At 48.1% G+C, this 26023-nt stretch overlaps 4 protein-coding genes and 4 non-coding genes across 8 annotated transcripts; all 8 read right to left on the reverse strand.

Moving 5' to 3' along the window:
• Positions 1-9: 9 nt before the first annotated feature.
• On the reverse strand, positions 10-3798 carry MPDU1 (mannose-P-dolichol utilization defect 1). The gene is made up of 7 exons (XM_007952261.2): positions 3639-3798; positions 1458-1523; positions 1134-1266; positions 739-824; positions 483-601; positions 273-383; positions 10-135 (listed from the first exon to the last, which is right to left on the reverse strand). Exons 1-7 carry the CDS (start codon positions 3796-3798, stop codon positions 10-12), a joined length of 801 nt encoding a protein of 266 aa, XP_007950452.2.
• Positions 3799-5829: 2031 nt separating this feature from the next.
• Positions 5830-7843, reverse strand: CD68 (CD68 molecule). The gene is made up of 6 exons (XM_007952263.1): positions 7795-7843; positions 7275-7708; positions 6988-7107; positions 6772-6844; positions 6494-6664; positions 5830-5963 (listed from the first exon to the last, which is right to left on the reverse strand). Exons 1-6 carry the CDS (start codon positions 7841-7843, stop codon positions 5830-5832), a joined length of 981 nt encoding a protein of 326 aa, XP_007950454.1.
• A 1449-nt stretch (positions 7844-9292) lies between these two features.
• Positions 9293-14859, reverse strand: EIF4A1 (eukaryotic translation initiation factor 4A1). Its single transcript, XM_007952264.2, has 11 exons — positions 14837-14859; positions 13420-13468; positions 12999-13131; positions 12404-12543; positions 11320-11488; positions 10893-11002; positions 10351-10494; positions 10133-10270; positions 9886-9975; positions 9558-9637; positions 9293-9437 (listed from the first exon to the last, which is right to left on the reverse strand). Exons 1-11 carry the CDS (start codon positions 14857-14859, stop codon positions 9293-9295), a joined length of 1221 nt encoding a protein of 406 aa, XP_007950455.1.
• Positions 9710-9851, reverse strand: LOC122151203. Its single transcript, XR_006164035.1, has one exon. It is a non-coding gene; the product is annotated as a small nucleolar RNA SNORA67 (small nucleolar RNA).
• On the reverse strand, positions 11071-11213 carry LOC122151201. The gene has a single exon (XR_006164033.1). It is a non-coding gene; the product is annotated as a small nucleolar RNA SNORD10 (small nucleolar RNA).
• On the reverse strand, positions 11970-12113 carry LOC122151204. The gene has a single exon (XR_006164036.1). It is a non-coding gene; the product is annotated as a small nucleolar RNA SNORA48 (small nucleolar RNA).
• On the reverse strand, positions 12829-12955 carry LOC122151205. The gene has a single exon (XR_006164037.1). It is a non-coding gene; the product is annotated as a small nucleolar RNA SNORA48 (small nucleolar RNA).
• Positions 14860-16223: 1364 nt separating the features above from the next.
• On the reverse strand, positions 16224-25918 carry SENP3 (SUMO specific peptidase 3). Its single transcript, XM_007952265.2, has 10 exons — positions 25210-25918; positions 24269-24508; positions 24055-24166; positions 23557-23704; positions 23380-23427; positions 22847-22924; positions 17171-17308; positions 16907-16990; positions 16739-16789; positions 16224-16334 (listed from the first exon to the last, which is right to left on the reverse strand). The coding sequence occupies exons 1-10, from the start codon at positions 25916-25918 to the stop codon at positions 16224-16226; spliced, it is 1719 nt and encodes a 572-aa protein (XP_007950456.1).
• Between the last annotated feature and the right edge of the window lie 105 nt (positions 25919-26023).

Raw genomic sequence — 26023 nt, forward strand, 5'->3', positions numbered from 1 at the left:
TGAGCAGTCCTACTGTTCCTTTTTCTCCTTGTGGGGAGCCTTTACATTCCAGTAATAGAGGAGCTGGGCTGCAATGAGGCCGTTGCAGAGGGAGGAGACCACAAAAGTTCCAGCCATGAGGGGGTCTCCAGTTTCCTGGTTGTAAAGGACAGAGCAAAGGTCACCCTTCAACACAGCCCAAGGACAGATGTTCCTGGGAGGGGGGCAGCCTTAGCCCCTAGATGCGGTAGGGGAGGTTTTAGTGCTCTCAAGAGGGGAAGGGGTGCACTCACCTGAATGGAAGTGAAGATCCGGGCCAGAGAGCCCCCAAACAGCAGAAAGACTGTGATGGCTGAGAGTTGACCCGTGTGCCCATTGTGGTAGTTGGTGGCTGCCTGGAGCAGCTAGAGATGGAGTCGAGAGCCTCGGTTTCCTCATGTGAATTTCCATGTTATTGCTCCCTCAGCCAGTCCCTTATCCTTCCCCTTGGCTCTATTACTCACCCTCCCCATCACCACAGCAGGCACGTTGGAGGCCTGGAGCAGGGTGACCACAGCCAGGGGCATCAACGGTGAGAGCAGCACCAACAGGACCAGGGCATAGCAGGCTAGGAGAGCAACACCTAGGGGTCAGAGACAAAAAGGAGTGAGTCCTCCTCACCTCTCAATGTCTCATCATTCTAGCTGTCAGTTTCCCCAGGCCTGAGTCCCTAACAGGGCTCCTGGAGCCACAGCCTCCTGCTGGGTAGGTCCTCAGCACCTTTCACAGTCTGTCCTCGGTAGTGAAGGATCAGGAAGCAGATGGTGATGGTCTGGAGCATCAGGAACAGGGCTTCGCCCCAAGAGCTGCAGAACCAAGAGTTAGAGAAAAGTGGGCCTGGAAAGGGGCAGGAAACACCTCCATAACCCATCCATCTGGGGACACCATTCTCTCTGCTGTCCTCCAAGCCCTGTCCACAGGTGGCTCCTCACCTGTCTTCCAGCAAGCCCGATCAGATTGGCTCACTCTGGATCATGGGTATTTGAAGGATGCTGACTTCTTAGCACCTCCACAGCAAGGAATTTCCATAGGAAGGATTTGCAAAAGGGCTTAAGCTTTCTGGCCTTTTTACCTCTCTCACCCTACCCTTGGGGACAAAGGGGGGGCCCCCTCACCTGAAGGGGAAGTTGTTGGTGATGCTGTAGACTATGGTCCCAGTCAAGGCCACTAACTCCAGCATTACTGACTGAAGACTCAGCCCTTCAGCACTCTTGGCTCCCACGATTTTAAACACTTGGGGCAGTTTAACTGGGAAAAGGATGGGAAAATGAAGGGCTGAGGTGCTTCCATACATTTGGTAGCCCAACACAACTACACAACTCTAAACCTGAATGTGGAGCGTACTAATCCCACTTCCAGTTAAATGACCCATCCCGTTTATGGCCCCTCACCACCCCAGGCTCCATCCCAACAGCAAGGAAGGAAGATAAGGTACATACCCAGAAGTGACCCAGACACAATGCCTAGCCCCAGGACTTTGCTGAGGAGAATCTTGAGGCAGGGGACTGAAAAGAAAAAGGGGTAAACAGGGAGGAGGCCTCCAGGCTTTGAAGAGGTAGCCCGGGGGCAGAGGTCTTAAGTACTCCTATCAGTAGCCGCCTTTCCCTGAGGCCTGACAGGCCCACACAAGGAGGTACTGGGTTGTCTCAGGGCAGGGAAAAAGGCCAGATCCTCCATTCCCCAAATCATCTTACATTCAAAACAGTTTTTACCATGCTTTCCCTCCCTCCCAATCCTCCAACACCTATAGAATTAAACCTAAACTTCTTGGCCTGACTTCTAAGGCTTCCATTGCTTTCTTGTTTAAAGCTGAGCACTTCTCAAGGTGAGGAGAACCCAAGTCCTGTTGCCATCCAATGGATTCTGGTTCATCGCAACCCCAAGTGCTACAAAGTACAATTGCTTCATAGGGTTTCCTTGGTTGCAGTCTAATTTAGAGGATCGGCAAAAAAGAGGAAGACCCTCAACGAGACAGACTGACAGGAGCTTTACCGATGGGCTCAAGCACAGCAAGGATTGTGAGGATGGCGCAGCTGTGTTCTGTTGCACTTAGGGTCACTGAGTCAGAACTGACTCGACTGCACCTAACAACAACTCTTTATGCAAGGTAGACCTACAGGGCTTTTTCCCACAGCACTGCTTGTTGTTGTTATGTGCCGTTGAGTCAGACCCGACTCATAGCGACCCCTCCTTGGGTTTCCAGGGCAGTATCACTACGGAAGTAGATTGCCCCATCTTCCTTCCGGGGAGTGGCCGGTGGGTTTGAACCGCCAGCCTTCTGATTAGCAGTCAAGTGCCTTAGCCACTACGCTACAGCACTGCTAGGTGAGTTCAAACGGGCAACCTTTACATTAGCAGTCTAGTCCAGTTTGCCCTACCTTGGGATGTACAATTTCCAAGCGCCCTTCTCTGAACAACTCTGTGCTCCACTTCACAGGTCTTCTCTCTCCAAGTATAGGGCTCTGATCTCTATTCCTAAACCCCAGCCTCCATCATCAGAGGCCTAGGCCTCTCCTAGGCTCCTTCCTACTCTGGTGTTAACGCTAGCTCTCCATATTCTCATTCCTCGAGCTCTGGACATGTCCTCCCAAGGACCCTGAGCCAGTGGGAGTCAGACTGTCACAGGGCATGAATGCACCTAAAGTGTCCCCTGAGCATAGGGGAGGGATCATGAAGTGATTAGGACAGACTATCTAAAGGCTTTCTAAAGCCTTCCGAAAGGAAGTGCTTCCTAATGTTTGAGGTGGGTCTTCCTCTTAAGATGCCTCGCAGATAGAACGGAAGGTTATTACAAAATCAGTCCATGAGCAAAGATAGAGTTTGAAAGGAAAATGATCAGAGTAGCTGGAGCTTTTGGTAGTGCCATTTAAGGCTTGATTAATCAAAGGCTTCAAATGATTAACTTTGCTCTTGAAGGAACTCTGGTGGTGCTGTGGTTAAGGGATGGGGCTGCTAACTAAAACCACAAGGTCGGTGGTTTCACTCCGTGGGAGAAAGGTGAGGCAATCTACTTCCATAAAGATTTACAGCCTTATAAACGCTATAAGGGAGTCTGGTAGCATAGTGCCTAGGGCATTCGACTGCTAACCAGAAGGCTGGCGGTTCAAACCCACCAGCCACTCCTCGGAAAGAAGGTTGGGCGATCTACTTCCGAAGTGATACAGCCTCGGAAACCCAAGGAGGGGTCGCTATAAGTCCGGTCCGACCCCACGGCAAACAACAACAAACCCTACCGGAGTCACTATGAGTCCAAATCGACTTGACAGCAGTGGCTTTGGGTTGCTCCTGAAGGTTTGGCGATTTACCAAAGGGTGGAATGATTTGATCAGACCTTTACTTTGTTTTGTAAAATTTGGGTCTTTCATCTTTCATTATCGCTGGAGACCAAAGAACAGCATAAGCTTCACAAAGCATCACTTCCATCTAGTGACCCCTCCTCCCGCCCAAATATGGCGTCCTCCCTCTGTGGAGCCCGAGACACTTCCGCCCTTCTCCGAAGTGACTTCCGCCTAGTACGGTGTGGCGGCAGCAGCCGCTGTCACTTGGTCTCTTGTCATTCCCCCACATATAGTCCAGGGTCGGCCAAGCGGGACTCTGATCTAATGCTTAATAAAACTCACCGTGAAGCAAGTCCCACTGGACAAAAAGTTGGTCGTAGCATTTCTCATGTAGAAGAATCGGCACCAGAACCCGTTTCAGCAGCCCATCCACCTCTGCCGCCATATTGCAAAACTTGCTTCCGCCAGTCTCTCCAGAAAGCCACCGGCTTACTGTGCGCATGTGTCCTGCGGGTACGCCTCTTGTTCTTTTCCCGCGACTTAGATGGACCGCCCCTAGGTCTCTTGGCTCTTTCTTACAACACCCGTGGTCACTAGTGCAAAATAGGATTAGTTTTGCACACACCCAGCTGTTCGAATTATAAAGCGTGCCAAAGCGGTACGCCTGCGCAGTTACATCTTCCGTGCCTTTGTTTACGCTTCATCTCTGAAGCAAAACTTATCCCCCCTGCCTTTCCCCGTTCCTCCTGCTCGGCGCCATCTTATCTTCTCCCCGCCACTTTATATCGTTCGAAGTTGAGCGAGAAGGAACATGAATCTCCAAAATGGCGTTGGAGCGGGGTGCTGTAGCTCTGTGTCTCCTGTTCTCTCTGTGTCTCCAGAGGGAACGGCACCGGCGAAAGCAGGACAGTTTGCGCCGGGCAGCCCTCCATAGACGCCGGGCGGCACGCAGGGCCCTACGCTTCTCCTTCCTCTGGTTTGCCCAGGCCTTGGAGTATGGTTGCGCCAGCAACTCCGGGGGCCGGGACAATAGTACAAAAGATGAGGGGGCAGGTGAGCCTAGCTTCTGGGAAGGACAACCCTCCCAGACCCCCCTACCCGCTGCAGGACCCAGTCCCTGAGTCACCACCCCGTGTCCTGGGCTGGCAGCGTTGGTGAAGTCCAGGCGGGAGCCCGTCTCGGCGCTGGTTCCAGGGTTCGGTCCCCCGCCCGCAGGCTCGATGGCGCCGCCTGTGGGCCAAGGCTCGCTCCTGCACTTTTTTGGGACCGCGTGCTGAGGAAAGACTTAAGTGAAGTCGAGTGGTGGAGCAGTCCCGCTGGTGGGAGAGTACCTTGGAATTTCGGACAGAAGTGCTGCGCCCTGCAATCCAACTCTGAGATGCCGGCATGTGGCGCGCCATCGCGGTGGAGGCGCTTCTGGGAGTCGAGCTGTGGCGGCTGGGCTCCTGCTGCGAGTATGACGCTGTCGAGCCCAACTTCAGTGTCTCCTACTCCACAGGCTGCAAGGTTATACGGCTGTTGAGAGGCGGTGTTGGGGCCCCTGCCATGTGTGGACTGCTTGGTCTTGGTGGCTGTTTTCTGTAGCCTCAGACCCCCCAGCTTGCTAGGCTTATAGAATGCCTACCATTCTGGCCCCCATCGATGGCACCATGGCCTACTACTGGCACCCAGTGGTGGTTCAGGACTGTGGCAGTTCAAAGGCGTTTTCTAGAAAGCACCTGGACACAGACTGCCTGAGGGTGCCAGTCTCCCTCCTGCAGGTACAGGGGGCATCCTGACTGACTGATTGGATGACCCAGAATGAGAATATGCTATTCACAGGAAGCTCCAAGGCTAAGAGTGTGTGTAGAGGTCAGATATCCCTTGCTCCCATGATTGATGAAATCTTTTACAGGTGGGATAGGAGCATTCCAGGGGCAGCAGTGATTTAGTCAGGCTATTCAGCTAGCCGTGGACATAAGGACAGAGCATTCTGGTTGCACAAGGGCTAATGCTGCTACTTTGGGAAAGAAATGATACAGCTGTGGCCTTCCCACCCACGGTTATTGCTGCCTGCTGCTGCACCCTTTGCTATGTAAGAGTTGTCAGGAAGGAGGTTGCCCAGACAGCTGGCTCTTCTGAATTGGTGGGTTGAACTAGAGCAGCTAGTGGACCCAGAAGAAGAGGAGGAGGGAAGGGAAGTGTGACAGATTTCAAAACCAGCAGTGCCAGACCCACGAGGGCATTTGATCACATGCTGATATTTTCATCCCTCCTCACCAGCAGTTCCTGGCTTCCTGAGATTCAATCATGGAAGGCACAGAAAGACACATGACAAGGAATTCATGACTTTTAATCCTGGCAGGACAAGGGAACCAAGGACAAAGATCTGAGTAGGTTTTACTACTCCTAATGAGGATAGGGAAAGGGGAATTTGTCATATTTAATAAAAATCCACATGTCCCTCCTGGTTGCAACATCTCTGTTTTTGCTCAAGACGAAAGGGAAGGAAGATAACTTTGTCTTTGAGAATTGGAAGGGTTGAGGCAGATGCTCAGAGGGGCTGGTAGGTGGACAGCCGTCTCCGGACGACGCAGAAGGCAACGAGCACCAGGATGAGGAGGCCAAGGGGGACCAGCCCGATGATGAGAGGCAGCAAGATGGAGCGGTCACTGGGACAAGAGAAACCTAGCAGAGAGACAGGGGAAGTAAGCACTGCGGTGGTGGTGTTTGGGATCAGAGAGCAAGAGGAATGTAGGGGCTATGGAGAGGTGGTGGTGGTGGTTATGTGCCGTCGAGTCGGCCCCTCGACCCCGACTCATAGTGACCCCTCCTTGGGTTTCCGAGGCAGTATCACTACGGAAGTAGGATTGCCCAACCTTCCTTCCGAGGAGTGGCTGGTGGGTTTGAACCGCCAGCCGTCTGGTTAGCAGGCAAATGTCTTAGCCACTATGCTACCAGAGCTCCCCTATGGAGAGGTAGGGAACTGAGAAAGGTGCTTGAGATTGGTAAGGAGTCTCAGTAATTAAAAGGGGAAAATGGACGTAGCTCAGTTGTAGCAAAGAGATGGGCAAATGGCCTATAGCTATGATGAGCTTGAGAGAAGAACATTTAGGGGTATAAGAATGGAAGTAACTCGTTTATGGGCCTGGAGAAGGGCTTTTGGTACAGTGGTAGAGTTCTAGGAGGGAAGGTAAGAGGGAGGGAGTAGGTCTTACTTGGTCCAAAGACCCCTGTGGGGGGCAGTTGAACAGCTTGTAATTTCATAAAGAGCAGGTCAAGGTGGAAACTTGGTGAAAGAATGATGCTTGCATTTCTGCAGCTGAAGCTCTGGCCAAGGGGGGCTTGGAGATCTCGAAGGGATGAATTCTGAGCTGAGAATGTCCTCTCTGAAAGGGTGAGAAGGGGTCAGACCCAGATCCCACTTCCTGTCCCCCAGCTTACGAACCCAGTCATCTTTGTGCTAGCAGTGAGAAAGGGAAGCAGAGTTACTCACGTGCTGCCTTGGGGAAGGACACATTGTACTCCACAGCTGTGTAGTTCAGGTAGACAACTTTCTGTGTTGAGTTCTGGGGAGGGGAACAGGAAGGCTCAGGGTAGCAGCAGGGAGTCGCATTCATACCCACATAGTAAGGAATGCAGCAAGGGATTGGTAGGGATGGGTGCTTGGAGGGTGAGAGTGAGGGATGAGGGTGGAGCCATAGAGCTGTACCTGCGTGAAGCCAAAGCTGAGCCTGCCATAGGGGAATGAGAGGAGCAGTTGGGGATGGGTGCCCTCGCAGATCCCTTGGACCTTGATTTTGTTGGGGTTCAATACAGAGATGCCCCACATCTGTGGAAATTAAAGATCAGTGTCATGAGAGTACATGGCCACATGGTTCCCTATTCCCTTCGTCCCCACCCTGTATTTATCCTTTTCTCTACTTGTCCTTCCTCCCCTCTAAACTACACACAGCAGAAGGACTTGCCTCTCACACCGCCCCCATATTCTAGATTTACCTCCTCTCCATCCTGGGTTGGGTAGTGGATTCGAATCTGAATCTGAGCTTGGAGCCGGACACAGGGTTGGGAAACATTAGGCCACTTGTAGTCTCCTATAGCTTCCTTGGAGCCTGGGCTAGGGCTTGGAGAGGGTGGAAGTGGTCCTGGGATGGATGAAGTGGTGTTTCCTGGGCTGGTAGAAGTGCTATTACTTGTTGGATGAACTGTGGTATTTCCATGACTGGCGGTAGTGTCAGGACTGTGAGTGGCAGTTGTAGGTCCATGGCTCGTAGTACCTGTGGTAGTTGTTCTGAGAGTGGTGGTTTCATGGCTCTTAGTTCTGTGGCTGGTTGTTGCAGAGCTTGTGCTTTCTGTAGCTGTAGTGGTCACCGTGAAAGACGGCAGCAGAGTGGCTGATTTTTTATGAGGACAGTCATTTCCTGCCCCCTTGGCTTTCAGCACAGAGGAAGAGAGATTGGTTAGCAACCCTTGAGGCAGATGGCCTCCCAGAGGCCCCCTCCCTTCAGCCACCTCTTACCTGCTAGTAGGCCCAGCAGAGCCCCAGAAAACAACACAGCCAGCCTCATGGCAGAGCCCTTATCACCCAAAGTCCCAAAGTCTGTCTAGCTTCTGCCAATACTACTCCTTTGCCCAATCAACCCTATTCCCTTTACCTTCTTTGGGAGAAAAGGAAATGAAAGTCTCAAAGGAACTAAAAAAATACCAACCCCCAAGCTGACTCAGGCACCTCAGCTCTAGTCACCAAGCTCTTAGTCATTTTTGTCATTAAGTTACAGGATTGGCCCTGGCTTCAAAAATGAGGTACTACCAGGGCAAACTAAGGAAGAGGGGGCAATCTACTTCCGTAGTCATACTGCCTCGGACACCCAAGGAGGGGTCGCCTCTTGGAGTCGGATCCAACTCGGCTGCACATAATAACCAGGGCAAGGTAGTTTATCACGTGGACACAGAATGGGATGTGTGTCTTTGGACTGTTGGTCCTTGGTGACCCACCTACCTAAAAAGAACTTACAATCTTTAGGCAAGGAAACTATTAGTGATGCAAAGCAACTCTCTCCTGCAGTATCTCCCAATAGGATATAGAACTACTCACTCCCCCTTAAGCCCATTAGTCTCCATCTACTACTTCCTTAGATGAGAAGACACTAGAGTGCTCAACCAATCCTTATCAAAGCATCATTTTATTTTGGTGAACATTTTCTCAGCGCTTAGATGACTCAGGAGCTCTGGTAGCATAGTGCCTAAGGCCTTTTGACTGCTAACCAGAAGGCCAACAGTTCAGATCCACCAGCCACTCCCTGGAAACAAGACTGGGCAATCTACTTCTATACTGATACCACCTTGGAAACCCAGGGAAGGGCCATTATGAGATCAGACACCAATGATAGGTTTGTTTTGATCAAGAAATAGAAAAGGTAAGCATTTGGTAAAAGTGAGAACACCAAGATGTACCCAGTGGCAGATGGGAGGTTAAGAAATAAGAAGCCCAAACAGGCAGTTTCCAAGTCATTTTATTCAGAATTTCGTGTTTGTTTCCTGAATCAATAAATACTATACAAAACAACGTATAAATGGCTACCATTTTCTCTCCCCTGCTCCCCCCACCAAGGAACAATACCCTGGGCCACCTCACTTAATCTCCCTCCAGATTTGGTCCAGCAAATGTGGCTGAATAACATTATTGCCCCCTAATCATTTTCAGAGGAATTTGGCTTGGGTAGGGAGAGTTCTGGAGGTGACGAGGTTAGGGAAATGGATTAGTGTTTTTTTGGGAGACGGCGCCTGGGGCAAGAGCCTACCCCAAAGAAAAGGGTGTCTAAAATGTTCACGGTTCCTTCTTTTGCCTCAAAAAGTGACATTTATTCAAAGGAGGGGGGGAAAAAAAAAAGAGAAAAAAAAAAAAAAAAGACAAGATGTCCATCCCTTGGCTCCCTTCCCTCCCCCCTCCTGCTGCTGCTCCTCAGCCCTGCAGGATTGAACTCTGGCCAGGGCTAGGTAGCAGGATTGCCCCTCTCTCAGATGAGGTCAGCAACATTGAGGGGCATCTCCTCAATGGAGGTGTTGTAGAAGGTCTCAATATCTCGAAGAGTCCTTTTGTCTTCTTCTGTCACCATGTTAATAGCCACACCTTTACGGCCAAAACGTCCACCACGACCAATTCTGGAAATCAACAAAGACAGGACATGAGAATGGAAAGCTGAGTGGGCAAAATCTGAACCTTCAAGCCAGGGAAGATCAGGCAGAGGAGGGGTTAGGCAAGTATCCCAGATCTGTACTTGCCTGTGGATATAGTTTTCCCTGTTGGTAGGAAGATCATAGTTGATGACTAAAGAAACCTGCTGCACATCAATGCCTCTGGCCTAAATCAAGAAAGATGACAATTTTAGCATGTTGATGAGAGAAAGTAATCTACCCAGAAGAAACTTTGTTATCTATGTAGGCAGCCAAAGGCAGGCAAAAGGAAAAACATCCCCTTCTCCCCTAAAGACCTTGGACATGCCAGATTATATTCCAAGTTGCTACTTTCCGGAGAGAGGCACTAGGTGGCCCTCTGGAGAGGGAATCACCTTGGACACTCCCTTCCCAGTCTTCAAATTCTTTCACTTACCAATAGGTCAGTGGTAATCAGTACTCTGCTAGAGCCAGAACGAAACTCCCTCATGATCACGTCTCGTTCCTTTTGGTCCATATCTCCATGCTAAAATAGTAGAAAGATGTGAACAGGCATGTGGGTTCTGGGAAAACTGGCTTTAAGTAGAAACCTGGGACTGCTGGACATACGCATACGAAAATGCAGACGAAACTAATCTGCCAGCATTTGGCTGGTTAACTAGGACATGGTGGGAAAAACTCACCATGGCAGAGACAGTGAAGTCTCGGGCATGCATCTTCTCAGTGAGCCAATCAACCTTCCTCCGGGTGTTAATGAAAATGACTGCCTGGGTGATAGTCAAGGTCTCATACAAATCACAGAGCGTGTCCAGCTTCCACTCCTGGAGGGGGAAAGAGAAAATCAGTCAGGGGCTATAGCCAACAACTTATTACCAGGCCCGCCTCCTGCACTAGGCCCCACCTCGCGTTCCACATTGATGTAAAATTGGCGGATACCCTCCAGGGTCAATTCTTCCTTCTTGACAAGAATCCGAATAGGGTCCCTCATGAACTTCTTGGTCACTTCAAGTACATCAGAAGGCATTGTAGCGGACAACAAAACTACCTATTGAAAAAAAGATCACCTTTTTGGAGTGGAGAATACTCCATGATGCTGACCCCTTTCTGGCTAGGTGCCATCTGGTAGATTCTGACTCAGTCATCTGGTAAGACATAGTAGAAATGCCCCATAGCATTTCCTGACTGTAATCTGTATAGGAGCAGATCACCAAATCCTTTTCCCTGTAAAATGTATAGTAAATTCAACCACCAACTTTTCAGATAGCAAGTGAGTACTTAACCTGTGTGCCACCAGGGCTCATTCCCCCCTTCCCTAGTTACACTTCAAAGCGAGACTCCAGAATTTTGTATGGTTCTTTTGTACTCTTCTGTACCCCAAACACACCATTACACATACAAAAATCATCCGCCATACAAGGAAGTCTCTGTAAATGTCTTTTTCACCTGGGTGTTGCTGTTGAGCTTTTGAAATATGTCATAGATCTGGTCCTTGAATCCACGGCTTAACATTTCATCAGCTTCATCCAGTACAAACATTTTGATGTATTTGGGAGCTACAGAAAATAATACATGTGTAAACTATATTCTTTCCTGATAAAAACAAAAAGGGGACAGGTGGTCTGCTCTCAGAATGCAAAGATTGATCCTTTGCCCAGACCCCTGTTGGGTCAGACAACAGCCCTGGGAAGTAGAACACTACCTGGGCTAAGCCAACAGGGAAGGAAGCCAGGCTCAGATGACACGCATGGGGGTTCATCACAGAGCAGCATCCTCAGGAATGCAACTGTGGCTCAAGTTGAAAGACTGGGAAAGCATGCACACAGGGGGACATAATCTCAGGATTTGGAAAATGGACGAAGTTGGTACTCACATAGGTATCTTCGGTTAAGCATATCAAATACACGGCCTGGGGTACCCACAATGATATGGGGAGCCTCCATCTGTAGCTTCTGAACTTCAGCACGCACGTTGGTGCCTCCAATGCAGGCATGGCAAGAGGCACCCATGTAATCTCCTAATGCCATTACCACCTTCTGTATCTGAACCCAAAGAAAGATTGTGTGTGTACATGTTAGCCACAGCTGTGCCAGGCCCCATTTTAAATGTTTCTAATTTATTCCTCTCAATAACCCTGAAATAAACACTATCATTAAACACATTTCACAAGTGAGAAATCAAATCCACTGTAAACGACACTGCTAGTAAGTAGTGTCGTTATTTTGAACTCCGTTTGATCTGATTTAATACATCTTAAAGAAAAACTATAATATGGTTTCTTATCCACATTAAGAGTTGAACACCTGAATTAACTCTGAAAGCCAAGTATGACACATTTATCCCCATGCTTCACAGAAACCAGTCTAAGAACACCCACGCCCATATCATGAACCCTACACAATACATCCCAGCTACAAAACTTGAGCTAGGTGGCACGTTCACTCTCAGAAAGCTTTCTTCAGAGTGAAAAACTAACAACTTTGATAATCTTTGCCCATAAGTTAAGAGTTGGCCATTAGGATTTTATGTGCCCTAGGCATGAAATAGCTCTGGCCACAGCCCAGGCATCAAGCTAGGATGAACAAAGGACTGCAAGTCTGCTCTGCCCCTGACTGATATAAGAGCACCACCACCAATCAGGTGTCTCTTTGCCCATAGCCAAGGGTTTGTTCACAGCTACTAAACTTGCCCAGCCAGTCTCCACCTAATAGGTGTCCCACATCTGACTCAGAAAATGGGTGGAATAAGTGCTTGAGTGCGAAAGGGCTTGAATTAATCTGATAATCCATCTTCCTGACAGTAGGTCACTTCTTCCCTCACCCTCACCTACCCTACACACTTCAGCTCTTTTGCAAAGTGGGTGGTTGGGAACATACCTCTCTGAACTACCGATTATGCTAATAATTTCTAAATCACTCCCCTTGGGGTGGGGGTGGGGAGAGAAATCATCTTCTCACCTGCTGGGCCAGTTCTCTAGTGGGAGCCAAGACCAACGCCTGGGTGGCCTTTAGATCCAACTCAATCTGCTGCAGAATTGATATGGCAAAAGTGGCAGTTTTCCCAGTCCCAGATTGGGCTTGAGCAATCACATCATAACCTAGACAGACAAATTAGGTGAATGTGGTAGAGGGCCCACACTTTGATATCATGAGACATTCAATAATGAAAATTTCAATATGCAACCAATAAACGTTAGTACATGCCAAATATATACTTCGCCAATTTTTACCTCACTACCAAATAGTTACTACAATGAGAATAATTCTGAATACAAGACAACTTAACACTACACCAAGTTATGCTAAAAACGTGACTACACAAACATGAGACAGCCAAAATACTACCTTTATTGGAAATTTCCCCCCACAAAACCTCCTACAACCCATCTGTCCATGGCATGAACCAGGCATGGGCATGGACCAACAACCAAGCTAAGATAAATAAGGAGCTACTCTGTTCCTGGACATGAAATGGGCATCACCGACTGGGAGCCACTGTACTCTGGTGGTGGTGGTAGGGTCCAGAATTTGCTCTGGGGTCAATGGCTCTCACCCTTGATACAAGGAAGAATGGCTCGCTGCTGGATGGCAGAGGGCTTCTCGAAACCATAGGCATAAATGCCTCGGAGAAGGGATTCAGAGAGATTCATGTCATCGAAGCTGTCAACAATCTCATTCCAGTTACTCTGTAAAGGAGAAAGGCTCAAAAGTAAGATGGGGAGATGTTCTAGCATTACAGCAAGTTAAGACCTTATACCTGAACAGACATTGAATACATATAGCCCACAGCTCCTCCTCCCTCCCAAGAAAAGATCTGGCTCTTGATAGTAAAGACTTCCTTCGAGTGGGGCTTTAACACCTGCCCCAACTTGGTTCTGATTTTAGTTTTAATTTTAGTTATTTAACTACCACTGCAGCAACCAGAAAACAGTGGCACTGCCTTTCTCAAATTGATGGCAAGGGTTCAGTCTCACCTCGATGACGCCTTCGGGTTCCATCCCATCTGGGCCATTGTCTCTGGATCTGTCGATGAAAGCACATATTTTGTCCCCTGCCGGAGCCAGGTCAAAAGTCCTGACAGTTGGGCTCCTTCGAGCAACCAGTCCTGCATGGTATCAGCCATCAGACTCCATTCCTTGACTCAACCCCCACCAGTTCCTAGACGACTAAGCAGGGATGCTTGAAAACGGATTCAGGCCTATGTCCCATTCTGGGACTGACTTAGGCCAGGCTGCATCCAATGGGTAACCCTCCCAGTAGCTTTAAAGCGCACCGCAGTGCTGACAGTGCCCGGATGTGGTGCTTGCCGCCAGGTCCACGTGTCCCGGGCCTAGCTGCTCAAAGCCCAAGCGCATGCACCTCCCACCACGGCACCAATGCGCCGGAAGTCCCGCCCTTCACCTCTCAGATTGGAGAGTAAGACATCCCCTTACTCACGTCACTACGCCCGCGCCCTCCCCCACTCCCTTCAGCCGACCCCCTCCCACCTCCTGGTGTTGCCCGGATGTGGGAGGCCGCGGGCGGTGGCGGCCTCGCGCACAATGAGGCCCCAGCCGAGCGAGCAAAAGGGGAGATTGCACAACACTCAGAAGCAAAGCAGACTGGGGGAGGGGAACGCCTCAGGCAGCCATGTGCTCGCTCCCTCGACCACCCGGCGGTGTCTCCCCCCGTCACGGAATAATCCACACCCTGCCCGCCCCGTCGCGAAATGGCGTCGCCCTCCCATACCTCAGGCCGCTCACCCCCGAAGGAAAGTGGACCTGCCCATCTGCAGTTTGCCAATTGCCCGGCTTGTGCGGCAAAATGGACCCGCCCGCCCGGCGCCGGGTGGGCTCCTGGCGCCTCACTCGACCGCTCCTCGGGGTTAGGCTCAGTCCTGGCCGTCAAGAAAACCAGCATACTGAATGGCTGGTTTCTTCTTCCCCAACCCAGATTTCACCCGCGAAGCGACTGAGTTTGAGGACCCAGGCACCCCCGCTTGTAGCAAGTGGTACCGTCAGAATCCTCCGGAACAGCAAGCGCGAGCCCTCCCCTGGCACTGAGGCAACTGGTCTGGCCGCCTCTCCTTTCTTTGCCACACTAGATCGCGGCCTAGTCTCACCACTCAGTGCTAAGACTTCGAGCATGGCACCGCTCCGGACCCGCAGCCTCTTAACGAACCTCGCACGCTAGGCCTCGAAAACCAGCCTGTCTTGCCTCTCTGATTAGGCCCTGGGTGGCAGCATAGGCCGCTGATCTTCCCCCTCAGTCCTCCCGGACCGCTTCTCCCGACTTGGTTTCCCTCGCAACCCTGGGGGACCTAGGGCAGTGGGCCTCAGCTCTCCCTGGCAGGGCCCTCGGAAAGTAGTGGCAGAATAAGTACCCACCACCTCCTGCAAATGCCTTTCTTACCGGGAATCCTGACTCGCAGACATGATCCTTAGGAACTAGGGCGGAGGGCCCGCCTATCGACAACTTATAGAGCACCCGACCCCGCCCCAGCCATCGCATTGGCTTGGCCGCCTCTTCCCCGCCTGCTGGCGCTCGGCAACTCGGCGTGACGTTAGGGCGTAGGCGCTCTGGTACCCAGCCATCATTGGGTAACTCATGTGCTTATCAAGACGAGGACCCGCCCCACGGCATCATTGGGCAAAGGGCCCGCCCTTCTTGCCGGTACGGAAGTGACATACGGAAGGCAAGCCTCGAGGCTTGGCAGCCATCTTGAGATCCTGTACCCTTACACGTGGGGAGGCAACAGTGCCTGAGTCATGTGGCCTAGAAGGCCCTATCACGCGAAGCGAGGCGGGGGGAGGAGGGCAGTCACAGTCCCCAGGGACTTCCGGGCTCCCGGGATTACCACTTCCCTTTACTTCCACCCCAGATCTCCACTGGACCCAGATTTAATTTATGTTCTCCCCTTCAGCCAAGATAGACCGAACACCGCTCCGACGTGTTCTAAAGGAGTCATACACGAAGCTGGGAGAAGATCCTGTTCTAAAGAATTCCTCTGGCTGGAACGAGGAGGAAGGATGAAAGAAACAACTGCTGGGCTTACCCGTGCATTGTGTAGCTGTCATGAATCCTCTCCCCAGTCCCTTCAGTTCCCTGTTCCCCAGCTTCAGCATCTCTCAAGCTTCCTTGATTTTGAGGTGTACCTACTCTCCCTCCTTTAGGTCCTCTGCTTCCCTTGCAGGGAGGGAATCATTTGGGCGTTGAAAACTTGGTGTTGGCACTACCTAAAGTCAGAGACGGCCAGCTGGACCCTATACTATAATGACTCAAAAAAGACTAGTTAACAACAATAGGCCTGAAATAAAATAGAGTATATCCATTACTTTGAGGCCCCTTAAGGAAGACCACCACTTATGTATCTCCAAAGGATCCTTTATTGATCAGAGCAGGACCGTGGCATTTATATATATATTATATATATATATATAAAAAAAAAGTTTGAAGATCTGGCAGGCAGTAAACCCTTTGCCCGCCAACCCCCCACCCCCAGCACTTATACTCCTGCCCTCTGCACATGAAAGGGGGATGACTGCCCCACCTAGGCCACAAGGCCACACTCCCTTACAGAGGGAGAAAGAGGCTTTACCATGGCTATCCCCTGCCCATCAGAAATCAGCAAGTATTCTCTCAAAAAAAAAAAAAATACAGAAATCAATTAAAACATTTAAATATGAAAAACCAAAGGGATTAGGTAGGAAAAGGCAAGAAAGGAATTGGACTTTCTTGGGAAGGAAGGTTTTCCCATGTCCCCTGCCCATTAAAGAGCTTGGGGCCTGGGATACAAGGCTCACACAGTGAGTTTGCAGTGACACAGCTCCTTGTAGATCTGCCGACGAAGTTTGGGCATGTCCTGCTGGGTGAAGCTGAATGGCTGAGACAGGGCCAGGTGCTTGCAGTACTGGGTGTTAACAAAGCAGGCCATGAGAACTATTCACTGAGCATCTCCCCAAGTCAGGGCCTGTGCTACGTATTTCATATGAGATATATCACACACGACTTTTAACAGAATATCCCCATTTTACGTACAAAGGGAGATCCCATAGGTTGATTTTTTTTTAAAAAAGTCTGACTCGAAAGCTGGTGTGCTTACTTGATAGATGATATTAGTATTTCAGAGGGATAGGAAGCAGCTGTATCAGGGTCAGAGACCAGGAGAGGAACAATGAAATCAGGATTTTGGCGTCTGACACTGCTCCAACAGTGGCTATGAGCCAAATAAGGGATGTAGAATATCTTACTCTCCCACCCTGGCCCTAAACTGATTCCAGAGCTGGAGGAGAAGGTCCCCAATCATTTGCTTACCTGCAATACGAAGGCACCACAGTCACTGTCATTATTCTGCCTGGCCACATTCTAGAGAACAGAAAGGAGGTAGGTCCTTCACCCAGATTCTCCCAGGGGTATGGCTCCATTTGTACCTCCTACCACTATCCCCACTACCACTTTGTACCCTTCCCTCTAGGAACTCACCATTTTGAAGTAACCTTTCCATCCCTGGTGAAAATCCAGTCGGTCTTTCTTCACTGCCTCTGCCTGAAGATACTTGGCAATATGCTATGTGGATGGGGAAAAGGAGAAAGTGACACTTATTTCCTAAGTGACCCCAGGGTCTGGTGGCTACAGATACCATGCCCAGGTCACTCCTCAGAGATCCAAATCCCACCCTTCTTCCTGGAAAGTTTTGCCACTGGATCTCCCCAGAGTGTTGTCCGTCTTCCCCCTTCCCTCTCAAACCTTAGGACAACGGCGGTTTAGGGTGCGCTGCGAGTCAAAATAGGTGATGGTGCGTCGCCTCACGTCAACAGAGATGAGAGACCAATGCACCTCCAGGTGGATGGGGATTAGCAGCAGCTCCTTATTGAAGATGTCCACCTAAGGAGGCAGCGCCAGAGGCCAGGTAAGACTGCACAGGGGGTCCTGTCTACTGCCATGAGGGTTCTAAAGAGGAATGGAGTGGCAGGCAAAGGAGCCGAATGGGAGAACACAAGACCTCAGCATCTGTAAGTTTAGATTCTTGAGGGTAAGGGAGAAGGGCAGAACACAAGAGGTGATAACATCATACTTGAAAACCCATGGTGGGCCAGGTACTTTTCATTCATGAAAGGTAGAAATGCCCATGTGGATGGCCTGTGTTGCTGAAACAGAGACAATGCAAAGAGACAATGACAAGTAGATAAGAGCCCAGGCTCAAACTGCCTGGGTTCAAATCCAGCTCCTCCATTTATTAGCTTCCAACTGTCGGCAAGCTACTTAGTAACTTTTTTTATCTTAGTTTCCTCTTCTATTGTTGTTAGGGGCACAGTAAGTGACTCATAGCAACCCTATATATAGCAGAACAAAACACTGCCCTGTTCTGTGCCATCCTCACAATAGTTACTATGTCTGAGGCCACTGTTACAGCCATGGTGTCAATCCATCATGTTGAGGATCTACCTCCTTTTCACTGACCTTCTGTTTTACCAAGCATGATATCCTTCTCCATGACTGATCCCTCCTGATAATATGTCCAAAGTATGTGAGATGAAGTCTCACCATACTCAGTTCTAAGGATCATTCTGGCTGTACTTCTTCCAAAACAGATTTGTTTGTTCTTCCGGCAGTCCCTGGTATATTCAGTATTCTTTCCCAACACCAAATTCAAAGGCATTAATTCTCTTTCACTCTTCATTATTCACTATTCAGCTTTCGCATATATATATATATATATATATATACACACACACACACACACACACACACACATACATATAAGGCAATGGAAAATACCACGGCTTGGGTCAGGAGTACCTTAGTTCTCAAAGTGACATCTTTACTTTTTAACATTTAAAGAGGTCTTCTGCAGCAGAATTGTCCCATGTAATACTTCATTTGATTTCTTGACTGCTGCTGGACATTGATTGTGGATCCAAGTAAAAGGAAACTTTTGACAACTTCAGCCTTTTCTCTGTTTATTATGATGTTGCTTATTGGTCCAGTTGTGAGAATTTTATGTTGTGTGTAATCCATACTGAAGGCTATAGTCTATGATCTTCATCAGTAAGTGCTTTAAGTCCTCTTTGCTTTCCACAAGCAAGGTGTCACCTCATATTGCAGGTTGTGAGTCTTCCTCAAATCCTGATGCCACCTTCTTCATACAGTCCAGCTTTTCAGATCATTTGCTCCTCATGCAGACTGAACAAGTATGGTGAAAAGATACAACGCAGACACAAACCTTCCCTGATTTTAAACCACAGTATCCCCCTCTTCTGTTCAAATGACTGCCTCTTGGTCTATATACAGGTTCCTCATGAGCACAATTAAGTGTTCTAGAATTCCCATTGTGCACAATGTTATCCATAATTTGTTATGATCTACAGTTGAATGCTTTTATGTAGTCAATGTGTTAGACTGGGTTCTCTAGAGAAACAAAAACCAGTAAAGCTTATATATATGTATACATATAGAAAAATTTATCTTAGAAAAATGGCTCACACACTTATAGAAGCTGGCAAGTCCAAAGTTCCTGGATCAAACGTTAAGCTGGAGGCTTTTCCTGGCTCCTGCAAGCGCAGGGGCTGAGGGGCTCAAGGCTGGCAGGCAGTACACCGACTACTGACTCCAATGAACAACGAATCCAAGATCTCCAGCCAAATGGTGGACTGTTCACTCACAGGCAGTTGTAGGCAGCACAAGAGAATCCCAATCCACAGAAGAATGTCTCTCTTCCCAGGATGTCCTTGGATATATTCGAAGCAGGCCACACCCCTAGGGAAACTCCCTTTCAAGATTGGCCACTCAGAACATAGTCATTTGATCCCATCATGAGAACAACCACAACACAACAGCTCAAACCACACAGAATTGTGGTCCGGCCAAGTTGACACACAGCTCCAACTATCACAGTCAATGAAATACAGATAAAACATTTTTCTGCTAGTCTCTGCTTTCAGTCAAGATCTATCCATATAACATCACCAATGACATCCATCATTCCATGTCCTCTTCTGACTCTGCTTGAATTTCCAGCAGCTCCCTGTCAATGTGCTTCTGCACATGTCAATTATCTTCAGCAAAATTCTACTGACATGTGGTATTAATATTGTTTGATAATTTCCATTCTGTTGGATGACTCTTCTTTGGAACAGGCACAAATAAGGATCTCTTCCAGCTGGCTGGCCAGGTCTTCCAAATTTCTTGGCACAAATGAGTGTTTCCAGATTTACATCTGTTTGTTGAAACATCTCAACTGGTAGTCCATCAGTTCCTGAAGCCTTGTTTTTCGCCTGTGCCTTCAGTACAGCTTGGACTTCTTCCTTCAGTGCCATCAGTTCTTGATCATATGCTACCTCCTGAAATGGCTGATTGACCAATTCTTTTTGGTACTGTGAGTCTATATTCCATCCCTCTTTTAATGCTTCCTGCATTGTTCATTATCTTACCCATAGAATCCTTCAATATAGCAACTCAAGGCTTCAATTTTTAATTTAGTTCTTTCTGCTTGAAAACTGCTGAGCATGTTCTCTTTGGTCTTCTAACTCCAGGTCTTTGCACATTTTATTATGATACTTTGTTTTCCTGAGCCATCCTTTGAAGTCTTCTGTTCAGCTCTTTTATTTCATCTTTTCTTCCATGCACTTTAGCTACTCTATGCTCAAGAGCAAGTTTCAAAGTCTCTTCTGACATCCACTTTGTATTTTCTTTCTTTCCTGACTTTTTAATGACCTTTTGCTTTCTTCACGTATGATGTCCTTGATGTCATCCCACAACTTCGGCAATCAGTATTCAATGTGTCAATCTTGAGACGGTCTGAAAATTCAGGACGGATACACTTGAGGTCATACTTTGTCTCTTGTGAACTTGTTTTAATTCTGTTCAGCTTCAACTTGAACTTGCATATGACCAATTGATAGTCTGTTCCCCAGTCAGCCCCTGACCTTGTTCTGACTGATGCTATCAAGCGTCTCCATTGTCCCTTTCCAGACGCAGTTGATTCTTCTGTCTTCCATCCAGTGAGGTCCACGTGCAGAGTCATCATTTTTGTTGAAAAAAGCTATTTGCAATGAGTAAGTTGTTGGTCCTGCAAAATTCTATCATGAGTTGTTTCCATCACCAAAGCCTTATTTTCCACATACCTATCCTTCCTCAAAGGAGCTCTGGTGGCACAGTGCCTAAGGCATTTGACTGCTAACCAGAAAGTTGCAGTTCAAATCCACCAGCTGCTCTGTGGAAGGAAGATGGGGCAATCTACTTTGGTAAAGATGTACCACCTTGGAAACTCAATAAGGGTTGCTATGAGTTAGACTCTACTCAATGGCAGTGAGGTGTTTTTTTTTTTTTTGTATCCCACCTTCATTTCCTATTTTCATATTCCAATCACCAGTAATTATCAACGCATCTTAAGTACATGTTTGATCAATCTCAGACTGGAGAAGTTGGTAAAAATTTTCAATTTCTTCATCTTTGGCATTAATGATTGGTGTGTAAATTTGATTAGTATTAACTAGTCTTCCTTATAGGCATATAGATATCATTGTCACTGTTGTACTTCAGGATATATTTTGAAATGTTCTTTTTGACAACGAATGTATCACCGTTCTTCTTCAATTTGTCATTCCTGGCAGAGTAGACCATATGTTTGTCTGATTCCAGTCCTGGCTAATACCTAGTATACTAATCTTTACCAAAAAACCAAAGCAAATGCACTGCCATTGGGTTGGATCCGAATCACAGCAACCCCTCCTGGGGTTTCCGAGGCAGTATCTCTATAGAAGTACATTTCCCAATCTTCCTTCCAAGAAGTGGCTGGTAGGTCTGAACCGCCAGCCTTCTGGGTTAGCAGTCAAATGCCTTAGGCACTATGCCACCAGAGCTCCCGCTGATCTTTACGTAGTTCATTTTTTTTTTTTTTTACAACTTCTAATTTTCCTACATTTATACTTAGTACATTTCTCATTCCAATTACTAATGGATGTTTGCAGCTGTTTCATTTTGAGTTGTGCCACATCAGGAAATGAAGGTCCCGAAAGTTTTACTCCATCCATGTCACTAAGGTTGACTACTTTGAGGTGGCGGCTCTTCTCCATTCATATTTTGAGTCTTCCAACCTGAGGGGCTCATCTTCCAGCGCTGTATCAGACAATGTTCCACTCTATGAAAAAGGTTTTCACTGGCCAATTTTTTAGAAGATTGCCTCTAAGAGAGGGTGAAGATAACAATACCCACCTCATATGTTTGTTAGAGAATCAAACTAGTTAATATTCATAATGAACTTAAAACAATGCCTGGCATGTAGTAAATGCTCAGGCAGTTAACGCTCACAACAATCCTACAAAGTTCTTACGTTCAATCTAATGAGGAAAGTGCAGGTCAGAAAATAAAGAAATGGCAGAGGTGGAGTTCAACCCCAAGTAAATAGAAGGTCAAGCTCTTTCCAATCTATGTCACCCCACTGCTACTAAAAGCAGCAAGCCTACCTGGGGATATGAGCTTTTAAACCTTAAGACAGAAATTAGCAGATGCTGGAACCAATGATATCGCCTCCCTATAAAAATTCTCTGGCCTATGAACGAGAGGACAGAGAAACCAGGGATGAAAAGAACTCCTGGCTTTCCTCACCAGATCTGCTCCTCTCTCAATCTTCCCCCAGTTATTTAGGCCAAAAGTCTAGGTATCATTCTTGATTCCTATCTTGTCTTCAATTTTCCCACATTTACTCCAACAACAAATCCTACTGGTTCTTCCTGAAAACTTAATCCTGAATAAAACCACTTCTCTGGTCCAAGTTTCTCAAGTAGACTACTGTGCTACTCTCTTAGTCAGTGTGCTTCCTTCTCTTCTTGCCACTGCTTCAATCTGTTATTGAAACAGGAGTTTAAAATCATGAGTCACTTCCCTGCCTGCTTAAAACTCTTCCATGGCTTCTCAATACATGCAAAATAAAATCCATACTCCTTAGCTTACCTTACGTGCTGTACATCATCTACTCTCTGTCTTAATATTTATCATTCTCCCTTTGGTCACTCTGCTCCAGCCACACAGGCCCCTCACATGGGCCCACTGTTGCTCAAACATGTTCTTTCTTACCTTTGGTCTCATATTAGAACACTTTTCCCCCAGATCTATATGAGGCTGACTCCTCATCATTCAAGACTCAGCTAAGATAAGCCTCGCTAGGGCATCCAATCTAAAGGCCACCCTCCTCTCCATCACTCTACTACACTGTTCTAATTTATTTATGTTCATTCTATAGGGCAAGTTTTCCTTACTTAATACTATACTTTTATTGTCTAAAACAGTGCCTGGCACACAGAAGATATTTAATAAATATCTGAAAGACTAAATGAACAGGATTGAGGTGATGGCTCATAAAAACAGAACTGCAGTTCTTTGAAAGGAAAGTGTTACACAAGTAGATATCAATTCAAAACTCACGTTTTTGGTCCACCTTTTCACCCCATCGTAACCCTTGGTACGGAGTTTATCATAGAAGAAACTGTTGAAGAAATGCACCTGTCCCAACAACACGAAAGAGCTGATGGAATTAAAAGATCTCAGCCACTCCCTCCAAATTGCCCAACCATTCACGCCTCTCATTCCTCAAACCAGTCCATTTCACTGTGGCTTTAATTAAGGACTGATTTCAACAACCTCTACTCCAGTTCACTTACAGTAAAAACCAAATGATTGCTTTTAATCTTATAGCTTTCTATCCCATTTCTTAGGGTTAACTATAGAGAAAGAATACTGAAGATGGGGGGTGGGTGGGAATGGAACAGAATTCAGAAGTTCAAGGCCAAGATTATAACTTTGAATTTAATAGATGACTATTTCTCATCCTCCCCATTCAATCAAAACAAAACAAATCAGAAACGCTTACTATGTAAAATGGAAGAGATAAAAGGGATTGAAGTAATACTTAGAACTGAAAAAGCCTTTCTGGGGCTGAAGTGCCTGGCTGGGCCTACCTTTTCAGGGACAGTGTCCATGACCAGGTCTCCATACATGTTCATCACCTGGGAAGAAGATTGGAGGCAACTTGCCATGGAGGGTGCGGCATGGGCATAGGGCTCCCCCATGCAGAGGGCCCCAGACCCGCTACTACATGAATCCCCTCTTGTACCTATTTCTCTACCTCTTCTCACCTGGTCATTGAGCCAGTTTTGTCCATACAAGGTCCCCAAGTCATCCATAGTCAGCACATGCCGCTTATAGGTTACTCGGAAGCCCCTCACCATGGCATTTCCTGGCATCCGCTGGTAGGATTGGATCAACTGCAGCACTAGGCCCTTCCTGAGTAGGCCAAGGGTAGAGTCATAAAAGAGAGGAGGGGCTGCAGCATATGTAAATACCTTCTACTGTCTGGAATAAGAATCTAAATGGATTGTTTTTTGCTCATGGGTTATTTGAAGGGACTGGTAAATGTCCACTCCCCAGAAACAGGCACATTAGTACTACTAAGGTATACACGAGACTTCAAAATCCCAAATAAAGACTCTCCCAGGCAGCTTGTAATGAGTTGGTAAGTTCCCTAGAGCTCAAGCTGTCTTTTCCGCAGGTTCCTTGCTCTGGGTGAAAGACGGCTGTATTCTCTCCCCTTCCCCCAGCCTGCCTTTGAAGGGCATATGTTTTTCCAGCCTCACCTGGAAGGTGTAGAAAACTCCTGCTGGAAAATATCCTCCAATTTCTCTACTACCTCATCAGTGCTGAGGGGGATGAGGCTGCCGTAAGTTTGAAGGAATTCATCCAAGATGCCTGAGTGGAGGAAGAAGAGAGAAGCAGGGTGAGGCTTCCAGACTCACTAGCAGACCAGGAGTCTTTGGAGAGAAAGAGCCTAGGTTCTCTAGGGTGCCTTACTCTGCACACAGGTTACGTGTTCCTCCCGCAAGGGGCTGTGCTGGCCAGCTTTCTCCCCAGGCCGCTCTGCCTCTTCCATAGTACCCAAATCTGAGCCCTGAAAAAGCTCCTGGGCCACGTGGTCCCCGATGCTGCACACATTGCTGATGAGGATGCTGGCATCAGGGGCTGCCAGATTGCGCTCCCCTTCTGGCCCAGGTGGTCCCCCAAAGCCATTGGGCAGAGTACAAGGAAGGAGGCCTGTAGGGCAAGAGGAAAAAGACAGGGACGAAAAATTTACCCAGAGCAAAAAAAAACAAGAAAATTAAATGACGCATACAAATTGTAAGACCATAGGAAGAATAAACTGATCTATCAATATAGATCATAAAGAATGGAGACTCCAAAGCATAAGATAAACACGTACAAGAGCTTGTGAACACACATGAAGAGTTATCTACTCACGGGCAAGAGGAAAGCAAGAAAAGATTAAAATTAGAAGTGTAAATTTTAGAGGTATCTACCACCACCTTACATCTAACACCTAGCTTAGTACCTGGCATGTAAGAAAGGCTCTATCAATTTTCAAATTAAGATGTAAAGGGCTTGACATTATGTTTGGTTGGGTTTTTCAAAGGGAAATGCTCTGGACATGTACACGAGGGCCTTTGACTATAGAGGCTGAAGGGGGATTTCAAGTGGATAAGACTGTGCTTCTTCAAAACCATGACTAACTCCCTTTGTGTCTGTATTCTAGGCCATAAGACATCTGCTTAGGGATTGTTTCCTCAGGCTTGATTCCTGCTCCAAATGGGGCTTAAGACATTTCATAGCTCACCTAGACCCTTCACTCTGCCATCCTACTTTCCTTAGGACCAGTTCTCACCACAGCAAGAGGATCCTGCTGCTCCAGACTCTCAGCTCTCCTCCCTCTCTCCCTCCCAACCCGCTTCCCATCTTACCCGAGTCAGGGTCCAAAGGAGACTTTGGAGTCCACCTGAGTCCATCTTCTTCTATGCGGGGCCCAGAGGGCACTGGTGGAGACCCTCTCACCCCATCGTCAGCCATGAGAGCACCTAGCAGACCCAGCCGGGGTGGGGGTGGCCCCCGGGGAGAGTCAAAACGACAGCAGGGGGATGGCGCCTGTGGTGTTGCGCCCCCTTCCTGGGGTGAAAGATGGTTCTTGGGGTGCAAGAGGCCCCGCCGCCGGCCCCGGTGGCGCCCCCAAAGCTTCCAGTGGAATGTCAGCGAGGTGCTTTTTGAGTAGAGCAGCATCCGGAAGGCTCTCATAGCTCGGCGGCGGCGCTGTGAGCATATTTTTCGATGGTTGGGGCGGGGAGGGCGAGGCCGCTGGGAAGCTCCCAGTTGACCCCATCTAGGGGGCAGCCTCCAAGCTGCCACTTCCTCATCATCTTCATCCTCTTCTTCTTCTTCTTCCTCCTCTTCACTAGCTGAGGCATCAAAGGAGGGCCGAGGGACAGGGAGGCATCTGGCTGGCACTGTGGTCCCTGCCCCAGGATCCGGCCCAAACCCTCCACCTGATTTGAGTCGGGGCTTGGGAGGTGGAGGCCAACGAAGACGCTCTCTCCTGGGGCTCGAGTAAGCTGGGGCTATGCCAGGTCCAGGAGGCTCAGGCCCCCAAGACCCAGTCCCTTGTATAGTCTCTTTCATCTTCCAGTAACCTGGAAAACAAAGGTTAGAGTCTCAGAATACCTGTCTTCCTCAGCATGCCTTCCCTGTATTCAGATGAAAACAAATTAAGAGAAAAAAAGCAAA

The sequence above is a fragment of the Orycteropus afer genome, unplaced genomic scaffold, assembly GCF_000298275.1.
Source record: "Orycteropus afer afer isolate SDZICR_OR568_19922 unplaced genomic scaffold, OryAfe1.0 scaffold00330, whole genome shotgun sequence".
NCBI classification, from domain to species: Eukaryota; Metazoa; Chordata; class Mammalia; order Tubulidentata; family Orycteropodidae; genus Orycteropus; species Orycteropus afer.